Source organism: Equus asinus, chromosome 1 (genome assembly GCF_041296235.1).
Source record: "Equus asinus isolate D_3611 breed Donkey chromosome 1, EquAss-T2T_v2, whole genome shotgun sequence".
NCBI lineage: Eukaryota > Metazoa > Chordata > Mammalia > Perissodactyla > Equidae > Equus > Equus asinus.
This window is the reverse complement of record NC_091790.1, coordinates 97,873,185-97,895,894: the sequence shown is the minus strand read 5'-3', so window position 1 is coordinate 97,895,894 and position 22,710 is coordinate 97,873,185. Positions and strand designations below refer to the sequence as shown.

At 42.5% G+C, this 22,710-nt stretch overlaps 1 protein-coding gene across 1 annotated transcript in view; it reads left to right on the top strand.

The window, feature by feature from the left end:
* The first annotated feature begins 4,314 nt into the window (after nt 1-4,314).
* ABCA13 (ATP binding cassette subfamily A member 13) overlaps nt 4,315-22,710 on the top strand; it is a 416,147-nt gene continuing 397,751 nt past the window's right edge. Inside the window, exon 1 of the mRNA XM_014828402.3 lies at nt 4,315-4,443. Within this exon, the coding sequence (XP_014683888.3) occupies nt 4,375-4,443 (69 nt within the window). The 5' untranslated portion in view covers nt 4,315-4,374. The remainder of the gene's footprint in view (nt 4,444-22,710) is intronic.

Below are 22,710 nucleotides of genomic sequence, written 5' to 3'. Positions count from 1 at the left end.
CACTGCCTGGCATCCCTACCCTGACACCTGTGCCCCTTCGCTAGTGGTGGCTTGTCCCCTTACTTTCTTTCTGTTAATGATGTCACCATTCCTTCTTTTGTTTTACATTGTCCCACATCCCATGCCCCTGTTGGAGGTCCTTATTAACTGCTCCTTGCTGGTCTCACTGCCTCTGAGGTGTGTTAAAGGGAGGTGGGTGGCTGGGATGTTTCTTTACAGAGGAAGAGAGGGAGAGAAAGCAGGGGCTCCAGGATTCCCCACAACCCAACTTCTGTTCTTTCTCAGGCACTGCTGCCAGGGGAGGCTTCTGAGTGAAACGGAGAGAAAGAGAGAGAGGATGGTGTAGGGAAGAGAGAGAGAAGGCAGAGGCTTTCCCCCTGTGACAATGACTGCCTGGCCTCAAACCCTGGGGAAGCCATTCCCTTGGGAGTTGGCTTTTACGGACCATTTGGCTGACTCTGTGTCCATCAAGGACAGCAAAAAATTACAAATCATATTGAACATTAAAAAGAGAAGAAATTTCATGTGGGCACTAGTTGTGTAGGTGATGGAAGAGCTGAGAGGCCGAATAGGTGATGGTTAGGCAACTCCAAAATTAGTGGCAGCGGGAAGCCACTGCATCTCCCTCGAGCTGGAGGAGCTCAAGCAGGATGCAGAATTGCTGGAGAACCCGCGATCATTAACGGGAGCTGGAGCCCATTATGGGGGAGGGGAGGGGAAAGGGAAGGGAGCGGAGCGAGCCTCCATAGAGAACTCTGCACACCGGCCACTGTAATGAATGTCCACAATTTAGTGGCTCAGTGCAGGGACGTTTGTCTCTCCCTCACTGAGCATTCCACTCTACGCTCCTTGCTCAGGGAACTTCGCCAAGTACGGGGATACCTGGTCCAGGACCTTTCTATATTTCCATCCCACTCTCCACTGGGCCTCTGCTGGAGAGGGAGGAGGATGCACATCTGACTTAGAGAACCTGAACTTGGAAATGACAAATGCCATTCCTCTCCCCTTCTGTGGCAAGAGGTGTGTGGTAGGGCTAGGAAGTCCTGCGGACACCCACCTCTCAGCAGCCATACTGCATGGTGGAAGGGGGTACCACACTGGATAGTGGCTGTCTCTGTTCTGTGGGCTCGGATCCTTCATTCTTTTGCTTGCCACATTAAAACTTATTCTTCATCACTCCTGTCCCCCAATCAATCCTATTTTATTATTATTATATTACTTTTATTTACAACTATGCCTTCTTCAGGGTTCTTTGGGATCCTAAGGGAAGGGAAAGGAGAGAGGTGTGTTAGAGCCGGAGCTGTGTTGGTTTGAAACCTCAGGAGTTCCCAGGGGGAAATCTGAAACTGACCCCCATACACAGAGGGCAGGGAGAGACTGAAGGAAGAGGCAGACACTCCAGGTTGGTAGGTGGCAGGTTTCATAAGCAGGGGGACTTACATATGAGGCTTGTCTTGGGCGGCCACAAGGCAGACAAGATGGCTACAAGACCATCCAGATGGTCTGAACAACGCATTACTATCTCAAGGCTGCATCCTTGAAGCAGCTCCCAGTGTGGAAACAGTGGGCAGAACACGCATTCCAAGGACAGGGGAGAGATGAGGAGCCTCTGATTGCCCAGGTCCAGCACTTGTGTCAACTGGCAGTCATGTCCTCTCGATGACCTCCACTAAAATGCTGACTGCCAGGCCATCCCCTCTCTGTGTGCAAGGATGTATGTGTGTGCATGCACGTGGGAGGGATGCCCTCATCATTGCCGGGGGCAGGAAGGACATGGCGTGGTACTTGGGAATGGACTGTTTCCAGTTATCAGTGATAAGCATGTGAGATCAGCATGAGAGCCACTAGGGGGGGACACATTTATCCTGGCTCTTCTTTAGAACTTTAGACTAATTCCCGTGAGAATGACAACGTGGAAATTTATAGCTAATGTAATTTTTAGCTAAGACAACGTGAGGAACAAATGTGGTCAGAATTGTCCATTTCCAAAATGCAGATACATCCAGGGGCACCATATGCTTAGGCTACCGTGAGCTTGGCTAAATAGCTGAGAAGGGATGAGTGGTGAAATTCACTTGAAAAATAATTTACTGAGGTGAAAGTCACATAACAGAAAATGAACCATTTTAAAGTGAACGTTTAGTATATTCACAATATTGTCCAACCACCACCTCTACTAGTTCCAAAAACAATTCTTTTACTCCAGAGGGAAATCTTATGCCCATTAAACAGTTTTCCCTCCTTCCACTTCTGCAGCCCCTGGCAACCTCCAGTCTGCTTCCTTCTCCAGGGATTTACATATTCTGGACATTTCATATGAACGGCATCATACACTACGTGGCCTTTTGTGTCTGGCTTTTCGCTTAGTATAGTGTCTTCTGGATTCATCCATGTTATAGCATGTATCAGAATTTCCTTCCTTTTCAGTTCTGAATACTATTCCGTCGTGTGTATTTACAGCATTTCGTTTTCCCCTCGTCTGTTGGTGGACACTTGGGTGTTTCCGCCTTTTGTGATTGCTGGTAGCGCTGCTGTGAACACAGGTGTGCACGCACTTGTTTGAGTCCCTGTTTTAAATTCTTTTGGGGCAGATCCCTAGGAGAGGAATTGCAGAGTCATATGGCAATTCTGTGTTTAACTAAAATTCGCTTTTTGACTCTTGGAAAACTGCTATGGTTAGCGACTTTATCCTCACTGGGACAGTTGTCATGTGAATGCTCCTCTCAGGACATTTTTCCCTGAAAGCAGTGGATGCTGTCATGTACATGTATTCAAAAACCTGGCTGCTGTGAAAACAAAATGAGAAAGACTCCATAGTTGGGGGCTTTTCCTTATACTGGAGTTTTGAAAAACAATGACAATTCCTTGTGACGTAAAGTGTTGTGAGCGTTATCTGCAAAGGGGACCAGGGTGGCAGCTCTGAGAAGATAGTCAGGGCTTTGCAGAGGTGGAGGTCAAGGGAAAGATGTGGCCTGGGCATCAGGCAAACCCAAGTGTGTGCTGGGCCCCAGCTGCCAGGAAAAGGCCTTCACTCTATGGGATAAATAATAGAACACATCTTAAAAATGATGTTCTCTTAAACAATAATAGATTTACAGGATAATTGAGTCAATTCCTCTCCCGAAGCCTGTGTCCCTGTTTCCTGTTGCAAAAGCCGTTGACAGGGCCTTCAGAACTTCTGAAACCTGCTTTATGAAATGGGAAACCACAGAGGCGGGTCGCCTAACGTCCCTCCGATCACAACTGGGAGCAACAGGAACCCAGGAGCCTAGGCCTCCAGCACAATGCAGCAACTGCTGCCCAGCTGAGTCCATCATGCCGGTTAAAAAGAATCCACCAGGGCCCAGAGCCCCCACAGGCTTGCTGACTCCTGCCACCCTCCAAGAAGGGGACGGGGAGCCCTCACCCTGGCTGATCACTGCGTTTTGCCTATGGCCTTTCTCTCCAAGCAGCAGCGAGCTATTTCAGATGGGTGGGTGGCTGACCACTCTTTTTTTTTTTTTGAGGAAGATTAGCCCTGAGCTAACATCTGCTGCTAATCCTCCTCTTTTTGCAGAGGAAGACTGGCCCTGAGCTAACATCCGTGTCCATCTTCCTCTACTTTATATGTGGGACGCCTACCACAGCATGGCTTGCTGAGTGGTGCCGTGTCCACACCCGGGATCCGAACCGGCGAACCCTGGGCAGCCGAAGCAGAACGTGCGTGACCGTTCTTGTCTTACCTTGTCATCCCATATTTACTCACAGAACCAGGGGAAAGGCTGACCAGCCTCCCTGCTCTGCCTGCTGCTCTCTCCCTGCTCTCTGAAGCATGATCCTGACCCTTTAGGGGAAATGGGTGAAAGGATTTTACAGGAGTGAGGCAGCACAGTGACCTTGAACTTGAACCACCCTCCCTCCAGCCCCTCCAGAGACCAACACTGCTTCCATCTCTTTTCCTTCCGATTCTCTAACACAGAATCTCTGAGATGGAAAATGCTTTGGTAAATTCACGTGATGGCTGAGGTTTCAGGAGAGGGGAGGAATAATTCTATCCAAGTAACATCAAGGGAAAAGGGGGATCAGGGCTAAGCGTGACTACACGCAAAGGTGGTGTGTGTTCTTGGAAGTGTGCGTGCCCCAGAAAGGGCCTGGGGGCTGCCTTCTGTAACCCAACCCTCTGGAACACTGGACAGCTAGTGAAAAGGTAAGATTTCTCAACAGATGCAGAACAAGAGGGACATTTGATGCCTGCCTTGTTCAGTCATCACTAATCTGCCTTGCATCACTCACTTTTGTTGGAATTGACTAATACGCACCCTGCCTTGGCCCAGACCAGTGGATATAAACCCGGTGCTTCAAGCTGGCTTCCTGACCACAGCAGAAGCAGTGGGCATGGGGCGGGCTGGGCGCCAATTTGGAGCCCTGCTCTGGAAGAACTGGCTGTGCAGACTCCGGCACCCGGTGAGTGAGGGTTGCGTGTTCCCCAAAGGGCCCGGTGAGGTCTGAGATCAGGGCTGATGTGCCTGCCCTCCCCACCCTGCAGGGAATCGGGGAGGCTGGACTAGCGAAAGCCAGAACCTGCCCCAAGGGCCAAAGTAGCTGAACCATCATGAGCAGTGTGAAATTGAGGCTGCAGCATCTTTCAGGAAAGGGCTAATTTAGAAAAACTCTTTAAAAAAGGTGGAATTTGAACTATAATTGGTGTTTTGGGCATTTGTTGTAAAAACTAATCTGTGAACCCTCTGATTGAAGGGACAAGGCGTGAAATTCATTTAATGCATAAATAGTATATTACAGACACTGACCTCAAAGCATGAAGCCGCAGTGTACAAGCAGGGCTGACATGAGGTATCGACTCAGTGTTATTCATGATGTCAAATCTTTAGGTTAGTTCGCATCTTTTTGGAACTGTATCCAAATTACATTGCAAGGCTCTCCTAAGTAGATTTGGAATTGCTCAAACCAAACTTGTGTTAATGCAACAAAGAATCTGTAAGTGTATGTTTTAATGAAGTAGAAATCAATTGCTTATTATTATGATTGACTATCCTTTATTTCTAACGCTGTTCGATTAAAATTAACACATGTAAATGTCATTTTCAGTAGAAATAGGTCTGCAGTGATGTCTACGTCGTTCCACACTTAGCATATGGAGTTTTTTTTTTTTTTAAAGATTTTATTTTTTCCTTTTTCTCCCCAAAGCCCCCCGGTACATAATTGTGTATTCCTCGTTGTGGGTTCTTCTAGTTGTGGCATGTGGGACGCCACCTCAGCGTGGTCTGATGAGCAGTGCCATGTCCACGCCCAGGATTCAAACTAACGAAACACTGGGCCGCCTGCAGCAGAGCGCGCGAACTTAACCACTCGGCCACGGGGCCAGCCCCGCATATGGAGTTTTTCTGCTAACGAATTTTTCCGTTTGAGAAATTCAGTAATTGACACTGAATTTAATTTTGCCAAATTCCCATATCCAGAATATTGATTCTTCTTCCTCAAAATAAATGTTAAAGGAGATATTTTCTTTCTCATGAGAAGATCTTCAGGATTAGAATAATTTCAGTTGGAAATTTGCACCAAAGTTTTAGGTCCTAATAACTGAGACTTCTACTCTTGACTGATTGTTGGTGTCTGCATAGGTATTTTTAAACTTATGAACAGCAAGTTTTATTGACATATGGTTTGTCTTGGGGAATTAAGCCTATTTTCCTATGAAAAAATGTTACAGGTGGAAGTTAGTTTCCTGGGGAGTACTCTCTCCTCTTCTGTATATCAATTCATTTAAACCCCAAAACAGCTCAGCGAAGCAGATGCTAGGGCGGTCTGTCCTTCATTACTGGGCATTTGAGTTGTTTAAACGTTTTCATGATTATTAATGCTGCTAAGATAAACATCCTCATCAGAAATATTTTGTTCATTTATTTATTTAATGACTACTTATTTAAATCCTGCATCCCATCATTCATTGCCTTATTTTTCTCTTTAGTAGTTATCACCTTATAACATATTGCAGATTGACTAATTTGTTAATTTCCTCTGGAGCTTACATTAGATTGTTGGATCCATGAGAACAGGGAGTTTTTCTGATTTGTTCCCCAGCGTATTCCCCAGCACCCAGAACAGTGCCTGGCACACAATAGATGTTCAATGCATATTTGTTGAATGAGTGAAGGAAAGCAATATTTATTGCATCTCTGCTATGTGCTAGATGCTGGGTGAACCAGACCAAAGTGTGCCCTGCCCTCAAGCACCTGTAGCTTGGGACAAAGAAAGCGATGGGATAGACAATTACGTATTTAATGTCTACTTCTGGGGATACCCCCTACACATGCCCCTGCACAAGCGGGAAATGATGTTTGCACAGGGTTATTCATCACAACACTACCTGTACTAGCATGAGAGTAGAAGCAACACACGGGGTTTGGTGCAGAGACACAGGCGCCAGCCCCTGACTGGGTCCACATCCCGGCTCTGCCTCTTACTAGTTTACTTGTTTAGGCAAATGTCTTAGCTTGGTTTTCCTCCCTAGAAAATGGGATTTTTTGTAAGGATTAAATGAGTTAGTGCTGTAATGTGCTTGCAAAAGTGCCCACCATATGAGTGGGGCCTGCTTTCTTCCTTGGGCAGAGTATAGACATGGTAGAAACCAGTGGCCTCTGACATGGGTAGGATGCAACCTCGTGGAGTGTGAGGAGAAGGGAGAGGGCGCAAGGATCACTCGAGGCTTCTGCTTGCACAACTGGGTTAGAATGGAGCCCCGGGGATGAAACATGACTACATTCACATTGTTTCGTGCCAGTGCGTCAGAAATATTGAGGCCAGGCCCCTCTGGGTGAATGTCTTTAAACTGACCTATTTTTCACATCTTCCTCCTGTTCTCCAATGATAATCTGCAAATTCGTTGTTGTGCAGCTGCTTCCTGACTATGGAAATGGGATGTTGGCATAAACTGGGATAACCAATCTGACCGAGACATTAAATGGCTTCAAACAAATATTTAGTGAATAAGAATCGGACACTATTTGTAAGATGAGTATATTGTTGAAGGAAACTTGACTGTTTTTATATTTACTTTAAAAATGTCTTCATTTTATTATAATTTACTGTTATAGTTCTTTTAGAAAACATTCTATAACGGACATTTCAAAAAGAGGAAAATTAAAAAAATAGTATGGAATGGATGAATAGTACTCACGATACTTCATATTTAGCTTTATAAATTGTTGAAATTCTACTGTTCTTGGAAAAATTAGTTTAAATAGAAGAATATTTTTATAACTTTTAATATTACTGATTTTTTTCTTCTTGATTTTTATTATTGCACAAACAGCACTGTAACAATAAGGGAAACTTTAAAAATCGTCTGAAATTCCATTTTCCTAATGTGTCTGCTACTTTTATGGTCTTTTCTTGTTATTAGGCTTATATAATGCAATACTTTTGCATAATTAAAATCATAGCTTTTTTTTCATGTAACATTGAAGCCCACCATTTGAAAAGCTGCTGTTTGGTCTTCATATTTAGTGGTTTTATTGTGTGATGGTTTGTTAGCTGGATGAACTAGGTTATTCCTAGTCCTCAGTATGGTGAACAACATCTTATCCATGAAGGATGCATCTCCTACCGCGTTCAGGCAGGCTGAGAGCAGTGGACGGTGCCCCAGGAGAGTCCGCATGGGCTCTTTCTGAGCAACCTCATCAGCATTGGCACATATCTGCAGGCATTTCCACGTGAATGTAGATACGCATTTCTATATCTCATTCTAACTGTAAAGCAGCCTGATTCATTGCTTCTCAGGTTAATAATTTAATAACAACAACAACAAAAATAAGTAGTATAAGGGGCCGGCCCTGTGGCCAAGTAGTTAAGTTCGTGAGCTCTGCTGCGGCGGCCCAGTGTTTCGGTGGTTCGAATCCTGGGCACGGACATGGCACCACTCATCAAGCCACGCTGAGGCAGCATCCCACATGCCACAACCAGAAGGACCCACAACTAAGAATATACAACTACTTTGGGGAGAAAAATAAATAAATAAATAAATAAATAAAAAAAATCTTAAAAAAAAAAAAAAAAGAATAGGTAGTATAAGCTAAGTGTCTGCTGCTTGGATGGCTCCCAGTTCTGCAGTCTCTGGGATTTCCCATGTTTTGATATTGAAGAGAGAGGCTGACTCATAGCTTACTTTCTGCAGACGGCGGAGCACTTCCCCCAATTCGCCCCTCACATCATGCACCAGTCTGTTCTCTGGGTCAAACTTGCTGCCGGTCGCCTGCGTATGTTGACATCTTCCTCTCTGTCCAGCGTCTCACCTCCTGTCACTGCCCCTCCTGCCCCCGAGTTGGACAGGGCTCTAATTCCTTACTCTGTTCATGAAAGTGGATGCAAGCCTTTAGGGTTTGGTGAACTTTTACTGAAGACTTGGGCTACTGGAGGAGGATGGAGCATAGTTTAATACAAGGACATCATTGTCCTAAAAATCTATGGTCCACTCCCAACCGTGGGTTGGAGGGGGCTGATGGAAATAACAAAACTCTACTGGCAACCATTTTACTAGGAAGACACTTCTGCCTCTTGACATCACACCCTAGGTCCCTCCCCATACATAAAGCACTGTATTCTCTGTTTCAAGGGACACAGTGCTAACATGCTCATTTCCTCTTAGATAGACACAGGAATTACAGAGTCCTCACCAGGGCTGCTCCTTCTGGCCTGGCTCCCAGGAAGACCCTGAGGCTGTCTTAGCTCCACCCTGGTGACTCTCCACTCAACACAATGCCAAGTTTAAATTCCATCCTTGCTCCCCTTAGAGAAACCCCAGTGAGCCCACCCTACCCAGGCTGCACTCCATGCTTCGTATGTATCTCCTGGCTATCCACCTTAGAGCCTGGTCCTTGAAACATCATCTGGGAAATTAACACATAAAGAACAAATTCTCAAGCTAAGCTCCAAGTCCTTCAAACCTCAGAGCTTTTGAGCGTATATATGTGTGTGTATTTTCTTTTATAAAACAAAACCCCTTATATTTCTTTGAAATTTTTGTCCACCACTGAATTCAGGTGCTAAAAGCCTAACATGACCTTAAAAAAATAATTTCCTTTTGGAAACAATTAATATGCTGGCCACAATTTCTGCATTTTTCTGAAATTGCAAAAAAATGATAGGTATCAAGCCCCAGAAGTAAAGTAGCTCTTATTTCTTTTGGAAATTGTTTAGGTCTTAGAAGGTTGATTTTTTCTGGTTTTGTATAATTACAAGTTATCCATTATTAGTTGTCATATTTGTTATGAAAGTTGTTAAGAGTGTTAGTAGGAATTGGGAGGTCAAACATCAGGAGACTGACCTCTCTGATAGGCAGGTTGGAAAAAAGGTTGACAGATGGTTCCTGGAAAAATGCTATAGTTGTTGTATGTTTTTAAAAAATAGCAGAATAGCTTTATACTAGAGAAAATCAGAAGGTTCAGAAGTTCAAACATTAACCAGATTAACAGACTGATATTGGAAGTGTTGCTGAAGGGATTATGGGTATAAGGACTTGTAAGTGGTTTTATGAATAAAAAAGGTTAAAAAAAGTCACTGACATGGAATCTCAGTGCTGAAAGGGGTGGCTGAGATTCATTTATCAATATCAGCACCCACCATGGAGAGTGTATCTGTCAGCTTGGGGTGCTGTAACAAATACCACAGACCTGATGGCTCAAACAACAGAGGTTTATTCCCTCACAGATTTCTCTAGAAGTCTGAAATCAAGATGGGGGCAGGATCTGTTCGTTCTGAGGGCTCTCTCCTTGGCTGTGGATGGTCATCTCCTCCCTGTGTCTTCTCTTTGCCTTCCCTCTATATTTGCCTGTATCTAAATTTCTCTCTTTTTTTTTCTTCTGATGCTTAATTTTACTTACATATTTGGGGAAAATGCATTCCTTTTATGTTAAAAGACACAGATTATTATAGAGAAGAATGAAAAACTTGCATTGTTTTTAAAAGAAAAAACAGACAACTCCCAGGGCCTCAAGTTTCTTCTTTTTATAATGGCACAGTCATTTTGGATTAGGGGCCCACCCTACTCCAGTATGATCTCATCTCAACTTCACTAACCAAATCTGCAGCAGCCCTATTTCCAAATAGGTCACATGCTGAGGTACTGGGGTTAGGATCCAACATGTGAATTTTGGGGGGAAGACAATTCGGCCTGTAATAGAGTATTAACAGGGCCCAACGTGGGGCTCTATCGTGGTAGCCCAGTTAGACAAACCCTCACCTTGGATTGCTTGGGACTTTCGAATGGCATAGTGCTCCTAGGTGGCTTAGACCTCAGGTGTCTTCCTCCCACCCCTTCTACCCACATCCAGGGAGAATATGTAGCTTAACCCACTTAAGTCAAATGAAGGAAATTCTTCAGAACAAGTCCTCCCTAAGAACATGCTTACATTTTCTACTCAGCATGGAGTGAATTACAACATGCTGCCACCACACATCCTTTCTCTCCTGGGCTGTGAGGCTCAGCTGCAGCTTCAAGGCATTCTCAGGGCTCTGAAAGATGGGCTGCCCAAGGGGTCAGGGTGGCCACATGGCCCCGCTGCTCTGGCCTCTGCTATCAGGACTGGCTAACTCCTGGCTGACTATCTCCCAAGTTGCACGACTAGAACCCCTCTGGCCAGCAGTCTGTGTTCCACTTAAATGTCCATGGTCCACTTCAGTGCAAGGACTGGCCAAATGATGCTGAACTTCCCAGGCACAGGTGGGGCCTAGGGGATGCTTACACTCTGGCATGTTCCACTCGTCTCTCTACAGATGTCAGAGTCCCAGGATCTCTGGCCTCAGTTGGCTCTGGCCCCTCAGGAAGCCCTCAGGGTGTTCTCATGGAGGATCTTGTCATGTGACCCAGGTACAGGACCAGTGGCCTAGCCTGGCTCAGACCCTGTGGTGGTGCTTCCAGCACAGGCAAAGGACAGAGCCTGCTGGTCATTGCGTGCCTCCAGATGGTGGTCATGGCAGCAGTCAGCCCCGCTCTCCTTGCTATGCCCATGCTTAACAGAAGCTGACAATGAGTGTAGCGCCCTTGTGGTTAGAGAGCCCCGGTGTCAGGGCGTCCTCACTGGCCAGAGGGTCAGAAGTAAAGCCTGGGGGCACTCCTGAGCAGTGACCTGAGCGCCAGGATGCTATCTGCTCCACCTCTGAGTGGTGATACCCCAGGAGACCTCCACCCACCCAGCCATGAAGCCCACACCCAGTACTGTGGAGCAAGATGGGAAGTGGGAGGTGAGGGCATCTTAGAGCAGCTGGGGGAGCCTTGCACTATTCTCAATGTTTCCAACATTTACAGGGAATTGCACATTTCCCTGCTAAGACCATATGGACAGCTTACATGACCTGCTTCTTTCTCTCTGGCTGGAATCATATCCCAGTGCATGTGTCCATGGCTTCACGAGGGCTCCCAGGGGCTCAGTAGCAAAGTTGGAAAATAATTCAGCATCTGTTTGGCTAGATAAGAAGATGGAAGTTGATCGTCTTCCTACTGTTCATTACCTCTGGAGGCCATGGGGTCCTTGGGGCTGGCTGGGCTGGCAGGGCTGCCCTGGACCCAGGGAAAAACCCGGCCCAGTCACTGAAGGTCGCTGAAAGTCATTCAGGTGTGTCTCTGTTTACTCAGAGTATCGGTAGAGGAAAAGTGGTTCAGAAACGGCATTATCGGAAAGCAAACATCCTTTTGTCCCTTCGAGCTGCACTGAGTTTGTTCTCTTTTTCTCCCCAGTCATAAGCAGGGCCTTTCCTTTCATTGTGATTGATCTTAACTTGCTTTAATCCTTTAACTTTAGCTTCATTTTCCTCCCTGGTCTCCCTCAAAGCAGCAGTGATTAAGTAAACAACCAAACAGAGAAAGAACTTTGAAGGGCAGCGGGGAAACTCCTGCTCCGGAGAAAGTGTCTTATTCAGAGCTTTGTTCAGCTGTAAGCATCCCTTTGTCCTGCCTCATTGCCTGAGTTTAAGAAGGGAAGAATATCTAGTCTTTTAGAGGTGTGGATAGCTGACTATATTTCAAAAACATCCAGTTTCTCAATTCCCAATTTGATGGCTTGTCAGGGTGAAAAGAAAAACAATGTCTCTTGACATTGCTCCTTTGCTAAAATTGTTACCAGTGTTTTGGAGGGAAGATTGCCAGGTCATCAAAAGGCTAGGTCTGGAAGATTTTATTTAGGGTGGTGGATTTGTGTGGCTTCTGTGAAAAAAAACTCCAAACAACCAAAAACCAAAGACCTCTTCTTTTCCTGAGAGGTTCTTCCTTTTTCCTCGGGAAGGAGATCTCTTTGGGAATCCTGATGTCCCCCTGGTTTACTTATTTACTTTATTCAGAAAAGACCTGGGTTTTTCAATTACAAGAAAGTTTAAAAAAAAACCTCGTAGTAACAATAACTCCAGAGTCCAGAGGCAAAGGTGACCTCAAGGCTTGATTTACGAGACTACATTCGAGGCCCAGGCTGTCTCCTGAGGAACCATCTAGACAAAAGAGCATGCTCATTTTGCCAACCTGGGGCTCTGGGGGCCACTTTGAAAGGAAGCCTTGTCTGAGGTCAGCTCTGCGTTTTTCACTCAGTGTGCACGCTTCTGTCTCCCCACTTCACACCACCGGGGACGTTTCCTTCCCGGCTGTCTGCTGTGGCTACATCAGGGCTCACCTGGGGTAGGGATACCTCTGTGCCCAGACCCAGCCTGGTTCAGCCAGGCAGCTGGGGCTTGTCTCTGGGACATGATCACAGGCACCTGTCATTCTTCAGGTTTGAAGCTGGGGCTCCCCGCAAAGTCTGACCTGTGTACCCTAGAGACCCTGGTTTGGAAAATAATCATTCCTTCGGGAAGGAACAGGCGAGGAGTCATGGGGCCTAGGGCCCGTCTAGACCTTTGTCCCAGACTTATGGATCCCGGCTGAGTGTGCACAAGGGGGCTACTATAAATGACCAAAAATGAAAGTTAAAACGGTGTTGTGCTGGGACCTCAGTGAACCAGGGAACACAGAGTTTCTCCTCTGCCCCGTCTCTTTCATTTGTACTTTGATGGCCTCTGCAAAGCCGTGTGGTGTCGGTGTCCTCTCTCTCCAGAAAATCATCAGCTTTTTTAGACCAGGATCCCGGTGTTGTTTGGTCTTCCCCACACCCCTGCGTGGCAAGGCTTCTCATTCCCATTTCACAGATCAAGGAAACTGAGACCAGGGCAGTGCAGGACTTGCCAGGTCCACTGGAGGGGAAGCGGGGGAGCCTACAGTGGCACATGTCTGCCTGGTCTGGACCACTCCTGTTAGAATCCCAGTTCTCTCTCAGTTTCCTCCAGTGAACAGCTCCAAAAAAACACATGTTGAATTTATTTGTTGAAGGTTGGAGTGGGTGACTAGGGCAATATAGGAAATTCTCTCTTGTCCATGCCAGGGGTGGGTTTGGTGGTCTCCACATCCCTAACTGGGTCACTATCCTGTCAGGACCTGCTGGAACTGATGCTGTCTCTAGCACAGCCTTGAGCCCTGCTGAGAGTGCTTGCTGGAGTGGGTTGTGTCGGTCCCAAACACAGGCAGGACTGAGGCATTTCTGTTGTGGGGACTTGCTTGTTTCCAATGGTATTGTGTGCATGCCAACATTCCACTCTTTTGAGATATTATCTCAAGTTACGTTGTAAGAAACATTACCTTAATGCCCGGCATACTGGCCTGCTTAAAAAATAATAGTCCTAGAATGAATCCTAAAAGGTACTATGGCTGAGCAAAAGGGAACTCAAATCACTGTCCATCCCCATGGTTCATGCTACCTGTCGGCCAGCTTCTCTTCAGAAGGGATGTATAAGTCACGTGATGCCAACTGGTGTGTCCAGTGATGCATTCTCCTGGCTCTGGGGTCTAACTGTGTGCATGCGTGTAGTCTGTGCTTGCAAATTTAGTACATGTGCAATGGCACATTAAGGTTTATTTAATCTTCTATTTTGAGGGGTTAGTGTAAGGAGGATTTTTTATATGTATTTTCTGTTATATAAATCGCTCATCAAACTCTTTTCCAATTGCACAGTTAGAGGTTTGGTGATTTTTCTCTTGCTGTGTGGTTGTTAAGACCTTGCCACACGTATTACAAGTATTTCCCCAGTTAGTTACTGTCTTTTTTTGTTTATTTCCTTGTTCTTATTGTTCGAATTTAATTTGTATATGTTATAATATCTTTTCCTTTTCTTTGAAATATGTCTTTTATAATTTCAAAACTTCATTCATCCATAGGTTTGATCAATATGTTACTTTCTTCTAGTTTTTCTAGAATTAAATTTTCTCTGTTTTAGACTTCCATCTACTTCCAGTTAAGGCTTCAGTTTATCTTTGAAAAAAAATCCGAATTCAGGTGGCCTGCCACCATTGTGGAATTCTTCTTGCCTGCCTCCTTGGACTGAAAAGGTTATTTTGTCATGTATTTTGACACACAGTAGAGTCTACTTTGGGGCCTCCCATGCTATTTCATTATCTACATTCCTGTTTCTGCACCAGTTTCATTTCTAAAAGGATTGATACTTTATAATAGTTCTAACATTTTGTAGGGTTGTAATAGTTCATAACTCCTCCTTTTACTTCAGAATGTTCTTTGCTTTTGGAATGTATTTGCTCACTATTACATTTTAGAATCATTTTGAATTAAAAAGTCATTCCAGTTGGCATTTTGAGTAGAACTGTGTTCAGTGTGAGCAGGAACTCGTCTCAGTTCTCTCACCGCACGCATGCTCTGCAGTCAGCTTGGACCATCTCACGCCCTCTGGACCGAGCAGTCAGTCCTTGGATGCGTGTCTCCTTGACCTTCTCATCACCTGTGACCTCAGCCTCCTTTTGCCTGTAGCCTTATGTGTGCTCCCTGGACTCAGCTATGGCAGGAAACAATGTCAAAATCACTTTTTTTTGTATGTATTTTAGACACTTTCTCAATTGTTCCCTTAGAAACATCCATTTAATTGGAATCTCTCTTTTTTTTTTGGTGAGGAAGATTGGCCCTGAGCCAATGTCTGTACCTATCATCCTCTATTTTGTATGTGGGACACTGCCACAGCATGGCTTTCATGAGTGGTGTGTAGGTCATTGCCCGGGATCTGAACCCATGAGCCCCGGGCAGCCTGGGCAGCTGAAATGGAGCTGGCGAACTTCACCAGCGCACCACTGGCCCAGCCCCTTGAACTGGAATCTTTGTATCAAAGAGTCTGCATATTTGCAGGGTCAAAACATACTGCTCACCAGGGTTGGCCCCGTGGCCGAGTGGTTAAGTTCGCGCGCTCTGCTGCAGGCGGCCCAGTGTTTCGTTGGTTCGAATCCTGGGCGCAGACATGGCACTGCTCATCAAGCCACACTGGGGTGGCGTCCCACATGCCCCAAGTGGAAGGACCCACAACGTAGAATATACAACTATGTACTGGGGGGCTTTGGGGAGAAAAAGGAAAAGAATAAAATCTTAAAAAAAAAAAAGAATATTTATTTTAAAAAAACAAAAACATACTGCTCACTGACTTCCAGAAAGTTTGCACCAACCTGCACATCCTACCAGTGCTCATATTTAACTTGGATCATTTTTCTTCTTGTCTCCTTTGAATGCTCCAGGGAAGAAATTATTCCTCATTCATCTTTATAACTCACTCCAAAGCGTCTCCTGGAAAGAGCAAGGGTTACATGAGTGTTTAATGAATGAATGTCAAAGGAAAAGCAATTATTTTTCAATGTAAAGCTAAAGAACAAAAACAAAAAATAAATAAATAAGGAAAGAGAGAGGCTTTGTCTATTTCTTTCTCTCAGTATGCAACTCAGTAGCCAACATAAAGCTTTGCAAAGAGGCCTCGCAGAGGGGAAGTTTGGACTCTCAGGAGAGCTCTTTGTCGTCCTGGCTCCGTGCTGCGGTGGATTTCCGCAGACCAGCTGTGCGGGCGGGTCCTTTTTGATCTTGATGTTCGAACCCATTTTTCTAGGTGCTTTTTACAGCGAGGACCTCATAATACCTCTGGGAAAGTCTCCTCTTTTGAGAGACTGGCTCTCAGAGGCCCCAGCACCCCAAAGAGACACAATACAATTTCACGCTTACTGCAAGCGCTTTGTTTCCAAGGACAAGGGAAGCACACTAATTATATGCTTTACTTCAGCTTCCTTGATATTCTAACCTGATTATGATGTTTTCCTCCTCTCCCAGCCAATGAGATCTCGCGACTGGCTCCTCCCTCCCAGGATCCCTCTTTCCTTCTTAATTCATTTATAATTTTAGTTTTTGTACCGAAGTGTGTTATTCTTTGTGGTTTTCAGTTGTAACCAAACACACATACCTGTTGCCCAAGCAACTTGAAGGATTTAAAAGTGGGTTTAAACTCAGTCTGTGAGATGTTTTGTTCAAGTGAGATGGAAAATTACTTATTTAATCTGTAGGCCTGACATTCAGTCCAGGTTCCATCACAAACTAGCTCAGGGCTGCAGGGAAAATTAACACTTGGGTTTCCAATGTGTAAAACTGGCACAATATTTCTACCTCACTGTTGTCGAGAGGATGAGATAACGGATGAGCAAGAGCTTATAAACGCTCCAGGGCTGTGCAAATGAACAATTTGAGGACAGGGCTGGGTCTTCCTCACATCTGCATCCCCAGAAGAACCTCATCCATGGGATGGATGAGGCTCTGCTTCATTTCCTTTCATGAGAACATCCACCCATCCTTCCAGGCAGGGACGTGGTCATGCATGTTCACTGCTGTTTCTCCACTGCCCAGTACACGGTACACACTTCCTGATGAATGAAGGAATGAATGCACTTGTTTTTGTTGCTCTTGTAAAGCATAATTTATTGATTGATTCTCCTATTTTTTTTTCATGACTGCCATTTTTTTTCATGCACAAATAGTGCTCTTGTAAGCTGTCTTGAGCACACCTCTTGGTTCACATGTGCAATACCTCCCAACAACTATTAGGTTGAACATTTTTATAGGTGAAGACCAGTCAAATATAGGCAAATTAACATGCTTCAATCTTTTACACAGTTGTTGTGTCATAGACAGAATTTGCACACCTTCAGCTTTACTAATATTGTCAGCCTGCTTTCTAAATTTCCTGTTGATCTGTATCTTCACCAACACTTGGAGTTGTCAGACTTTTTACTTTTTCCCAAACTGGTGGATATAAAATGGTATTTCATGGGGTTTAGTTAGTGTCTTCCTGGGTACCACTGAGACTGGGCATCTGTTAGGATATTTATGAGGTGTTCATAGTTTGCTCTTGTCTGCTCCTATCTTTTGACTGTTTCCTTTGGGATAATCTTCTTTCCATTGATTTGTAGGCATGTGTAGATATTCTGAATACTATGTTGTCAGTTCCATATGTTGAAATAGATTCTTCAGATCTGTGGTTGATCTCACTTTTAAAATAGCTTTGATGAATTACAGAGATTTTAATTTTAATATGGCTTAATTTTCCTTTGTAGTTTATGCTTTTTGTGCCTTGTTTAAGAAAACCAAAACATGAAGAAGATACTCTATGTTTTCCTGTAAACATTTTAAAAGTTTCTTTTGTTCACATGTACAGTTTTGCATATGATGAGTGGTTAGGATCTAATCTCTCCCTGCCTCCCAACCCCCACTCTGAGGGTAACCAATTACGTGGCACTATTTATTGAACAGCAACTTTTTCTCCTGTTGATCCATTGATCACATTTTTCCTTTATCACGTTTTCAAATCAGCAAATTTCTGTTCGCTGGCTCTCTGTGCTATTCCATAGGCCAGTTTCCACATTGTTGAACGTAGTAGCACACTATCTTACTTACCGTCATTTTGTAGAAAGTTGTGATTTGTGGGAGGACAAATGCTTTCAACCTGTTGGTGAAAATTGTCTTGGATATTTTTGATCTTTGTTCTCCCAAATACATTCAAGAACCAGCTTACTAAATCTGACAACAACAGCAAAATCAAAATAAAACAAACAAAAGTTTATTGGAATTCCATTGGATTGCATTGAACCTATAGATCAATTTGGGTAGAATAACATCTTTATGATATTGTCATTTCTCATACATTGACATGTTCATCTATTTAGGTTGTCTTTGGTATCTTTCAATAAGATTTCATAATTTCCTCATGAAATAATTGAACATATTTTGGTTAGATTTTTCCCCTAATTTTTATTGATAATGTAAACGGTATTTTATTTAAAAAATACGTTTTCTTACTGATTCTTCCTGGTGTAGAGAATTACTGTGAGCGAGGCATTGAATTCTTCTTCTCTCAAAGTAAGTTTGGAATTTTCTTTCTGTAGTTCAGCAATTGTTGCTTTATATATTTTGAGTACTTTATTAAGTATATAAATGCATGAAATTATTATATCTTCCTATTGTGTACTTCTTTTGTTATATAGTGATCCTCTCTATATCTAACAATGTTCTTTGTCTTAAAGTCTCTTTTGTCTCATATTAACACAGCTAATTTTTTTAATATTTACCTATTATATCTTTTTCATCTCTTTACTTTCAACCAGTCTGTGTCCTTATATTTTAATTTGAACTATTCTCATAGCATATTGTTTTTTCTTTTTTAAATCAAGCCTGAAAGTCTTTGTCTTTCAAGTAGTGAGCTTAATCCAAGCATTTATTGAAATTTAAGCATATTATTTGAAAGTTTCTTTAGTGGAGGTCTCTAGTTGGACAATCTGGTTTATAATTATCTGAGAATTTTCTTTTACCATCACTCTTGAGAGAGAATTTTTCTGGGTACACAATTCTAGATTGACAGGATTTCTCCAAGCAACTAAAGATATTTCATTATCTCCCGGTTTCTCACTATTGATGAGTCCTTGGCAAGTCTAATGATGCCTTTGATGTAGCGTGTCTTTATTTCTTGAATTGCTCTTGAGATCTTCTCTTTGACTTAGTTGTGCTGAACTTTTTATCATGGATTTATATTTTCTGGTAAATGTTATATTTCTTCTATCAATGAATTTGTGTCTTTCATTTGTTCTGGAAAATTCTCAACCCATAGTTATTTAAATATTGCCTCACCTTTTTTTTCTCCATTCTCCTTGAGGAGAACTCTTTCTTTTATAGTTGAATCTTACATTTAAAGATTCAGCTCATGACTTCTTCCTAATCTATTTTTTTGGTCATTCCCTTTCTCCCAGTTCTTTGGAGATTTCTTTTACTTTCTGTAAGACCAGCAATGCAACAAAAACTATATCATTTTAGCAGGAGTTCTCCCATTGTTTCTAGTCAGCATAGTACTGGAAGCAAAAGTGGTATTACTGGATTTTAAATTTTGTCCCTTTGTCATTTTGGCTGGATTTCATTGCCAAGGTTTTCTTTTTCCCTCAGGGTTCCTAGTTAATGAATAATCTGTGTTCTTATATGATTGAGAATATATGTATTTTGGTTTTTATTTAAGGGTCATTTTGGCTGGATGTCATATTTTTATCACACTTTCTTTCTCTCAGAGCTTTATAGATATTGATGCATTGGCATCTAACATTGAATATTTTGAGGATAAGTTTAAGGCCAGACTGTTTCTTGTTTCCTCCTGTGTGGATAGCTGCAGAATTTTTCCGTTATCTCTGAGGTTCAATGGCCTTAGTTCAACAAAAGCTTGTTTTTTTCCAAAATATGGCATACTGTTTCAGTCTTCTGATAATGTCTTCTTCCTCCCCATTTCGGGGAAATTCTCCTGTGTTATATCTTTGAGCATATTTTTTGTTCCATTTGTTGGATTCTTAACTTCAGGGACGTCAATTATCCTTATGTTGCATAGTTTTTGTTTTTCAAATACATTAGCTTTTCTGTGTTATTATTTTTGTCATTAAAAATCTTTTTAAAACATCATTGTTGTTATCTCAAACTGTTTGTCTAATGCAGAAATTCCAATTTAACCAGTGTCTATTCTCTTTTTGTGGTTTCTAAGTCATTTAGAATTGCACAGTGATTTTAAAAAAGCTTCTCCCACAGAGTCAGCCTCTTTGTTCACTTTTCATATTTCATTTGATCATTCTCCACAGAATTTCCCCAACTCCTTTTTCAGAAGAAAAAGGAGATAAGGACACTCCTTCGGGGTGCTTATCTCACAGATGCAGGTACTGGGGAGAGTCACTGGGATCATGAGGGACATCATTATGGCTCTGGAGAGTCTGGGCTGAGTTAGGACTGAGCCATGGTGGGCTTGTCTGATCTGCTCTGGAAACTTGTTTCTTGACATTTTTGTAAATTTCTGTGTTAGGTAAAGACAAATTGTCTCTTTCTTTTATCTCCTTTTCTTTCTTTTTTTTCCCTTGTTTCATCTGGGGGGAAAAAAGTCTGTGAGGAGGTTTCAATATGTCCTTTTACCCAGGGGTCCATATATGTATATATGTTTATCTGTATGTATTGTTCAGTTCTCCCAAAATACCATTGACTCTCAGCTGTGCTGAAGGGATCGAGGAAGAGCGTCCTCGGAGGCATGGTGAGAGATACTGTGCAATGTGGTATTTGGCAGTATAGAACTGGTAAATTTTGCCACCTTCTGGTGGGAGCTTCCCTCCTGGGCTGTCTGGAAGGGCCGGCTGCTGCTTTGTAAGCACTAACAGGATTACCAGAGGATTATTTTTCTTGAGAGCAGAGCCTCCAGCAACATCTCCTCCTGGCTGCTGTTGGTCGGCACTAACACCAGTTGTCGCTTGGGCCCCTCCCTAGTGCTGAGAAGCCACTCCCGTTGGGCCTGGAGTATGGGAGGTAGAAGGAAGCACAAAAATTCAGAAAGCATTCCCATAACAGGGATAAGACTTAAAATGTTAAGTAAGATTCAAGGATACTAATGAGACATGAGAAACAAAACATGATACAAAAATGCAACGGGAAAGAGAAGGCTGCTTTGGTGCCCCTGCGGAGAAACAGCCTCATGAAAGGAGGTGACTCACTCACTCACAAAGGACGGTGACACAGCAGAACCGGGTGCTCCCGAGCTTATTTTTGAACTGAGTAATTTCACATTCGAAACGATGGAAGATTTTCCTACTGCTGCTTTTCAGAAGGCTCAGTGATTGCCTTGTAAATAAAAAACTGAGATTTTTTTTGAGGTTTAATTGGAGTTGTATTTTTATTTCAAGATCTTCAGAGAAACGTCTCAATTATAAGATGTAGAGTTTTTTTTAATGATGCTGTTTCCATTTGAAACTAGAGATTTGCCATTGATGTTTTATGACTGGACTGATATATATTTTAAATTGTCCAGTTGTCATTGATTATTCTAATTTGGCCTTGACAAGGTCCTTTAAATTATGGTGGTCTTTACATGTAGGGAAAAGAAATCCAGATGCTAGAAATAAACAGATTGATAAATTGATTGCATAAAAGATTTTGACAATAAAAAGGCAAATAAAACATTGGAGAAAATATTTGCAATACCTAAAGCCAAAAAGGCTTAATTGAATTCTTTAATTAGAAAATTAAAATTGTTTAATAAAAAAACCAGGAAACAATGATTTGCAAACCAGAAAAAAACAAAACAGAACAATTTAATAGAAAAATAAGTACAGGGAAGAATAGGGAGCTAATAGATTAGGAATTTTTATATGTGTAACTTATGAAAAATGCTTGATCTTAATAATTAAAGAAACGCTATTATTATTTTTTTGTATATCAGTTTGACAAAACTGACAGAAATTTAAATTTGTTAATCTCTGGTGCTATTGAGAGTGTGATTGGAATGAATAATGATTGGTTTAGCTTTTATTGAGGGCATTTTGATTCTATCTGTCTAAATTAAAAATCTAAATTAAACTCTGTACACTTTGACTCAGTAATCTCATTTAGCAATGCTAGCTCATGGGTTTACTTACAATAGTCATCCCGATATGTACAGAAACCCTCTGATAGCCCTGACCCCAGCAGAAAACCTTGGCAAGTTTCCATAATTAAGTGATTGGGTAAATAAATTAAATTCTACAGTCTTTCTAAATTCTGTAATCTTTAAAAACAATGAGGCAGATCTATAAGTGTGCATATGAAAAATTGTTTCCAAAAACATGAACTATGCTTATATATATATTTTAAATGAATCAAGAAAATTGTTAAGATAACTTGTCCTTTGGGTGAGTGTATTCTTTGTGTACTTTTTGACTTTCCTAACCATATGCCTATTTATTTTTTTATAATATCAAAAGTTATTAAATGAGTTGTGGGTCTATAATCTATTTTCTGTTTTTTTTTATACCTCTTTGTCTTAAAAAAATGGCTTTCAGATGTTGTTAAAGATTAAAAAAACAAAAAATTAATTATGTATTTCTTTTTTTTTTTGATGAGGAAGATTTGCCCTGAGCTAACATCTGTGCCAGTCTTCCTCTCTTTTGTATGTGGGACGCTGCCACAGCATGGCCACTGACAAGTGGTGTAAGTTTGCACCCAGGAGCTGAACCTGGGTCACTGAAGTGGAGTGCGCTAACCCTAACCACTAGGCCATGCGGTTGGCCTCCATATTCATTCTTCGTAATGGTATTGAGTCATTGTTTAGTTTGAGGAATATTTTCTATTTTGCACATTTATATTCAGTCAGAATTAATTATGGAATCCTCCCCCACCACATCGCTGCCCCCGTACTTCAAGAAATGATTAATTCATTATAGAGAATGAACAAAATGACTTAAATGAATTGTGGTCTTCTGAGAGTTATCGACCTTTCTTCCTGGTTTGATTATGATCTTTTGAGCCAGAGGGTGACCTCCTGCTAACATTTTCTCTATTATCAGGATGTATG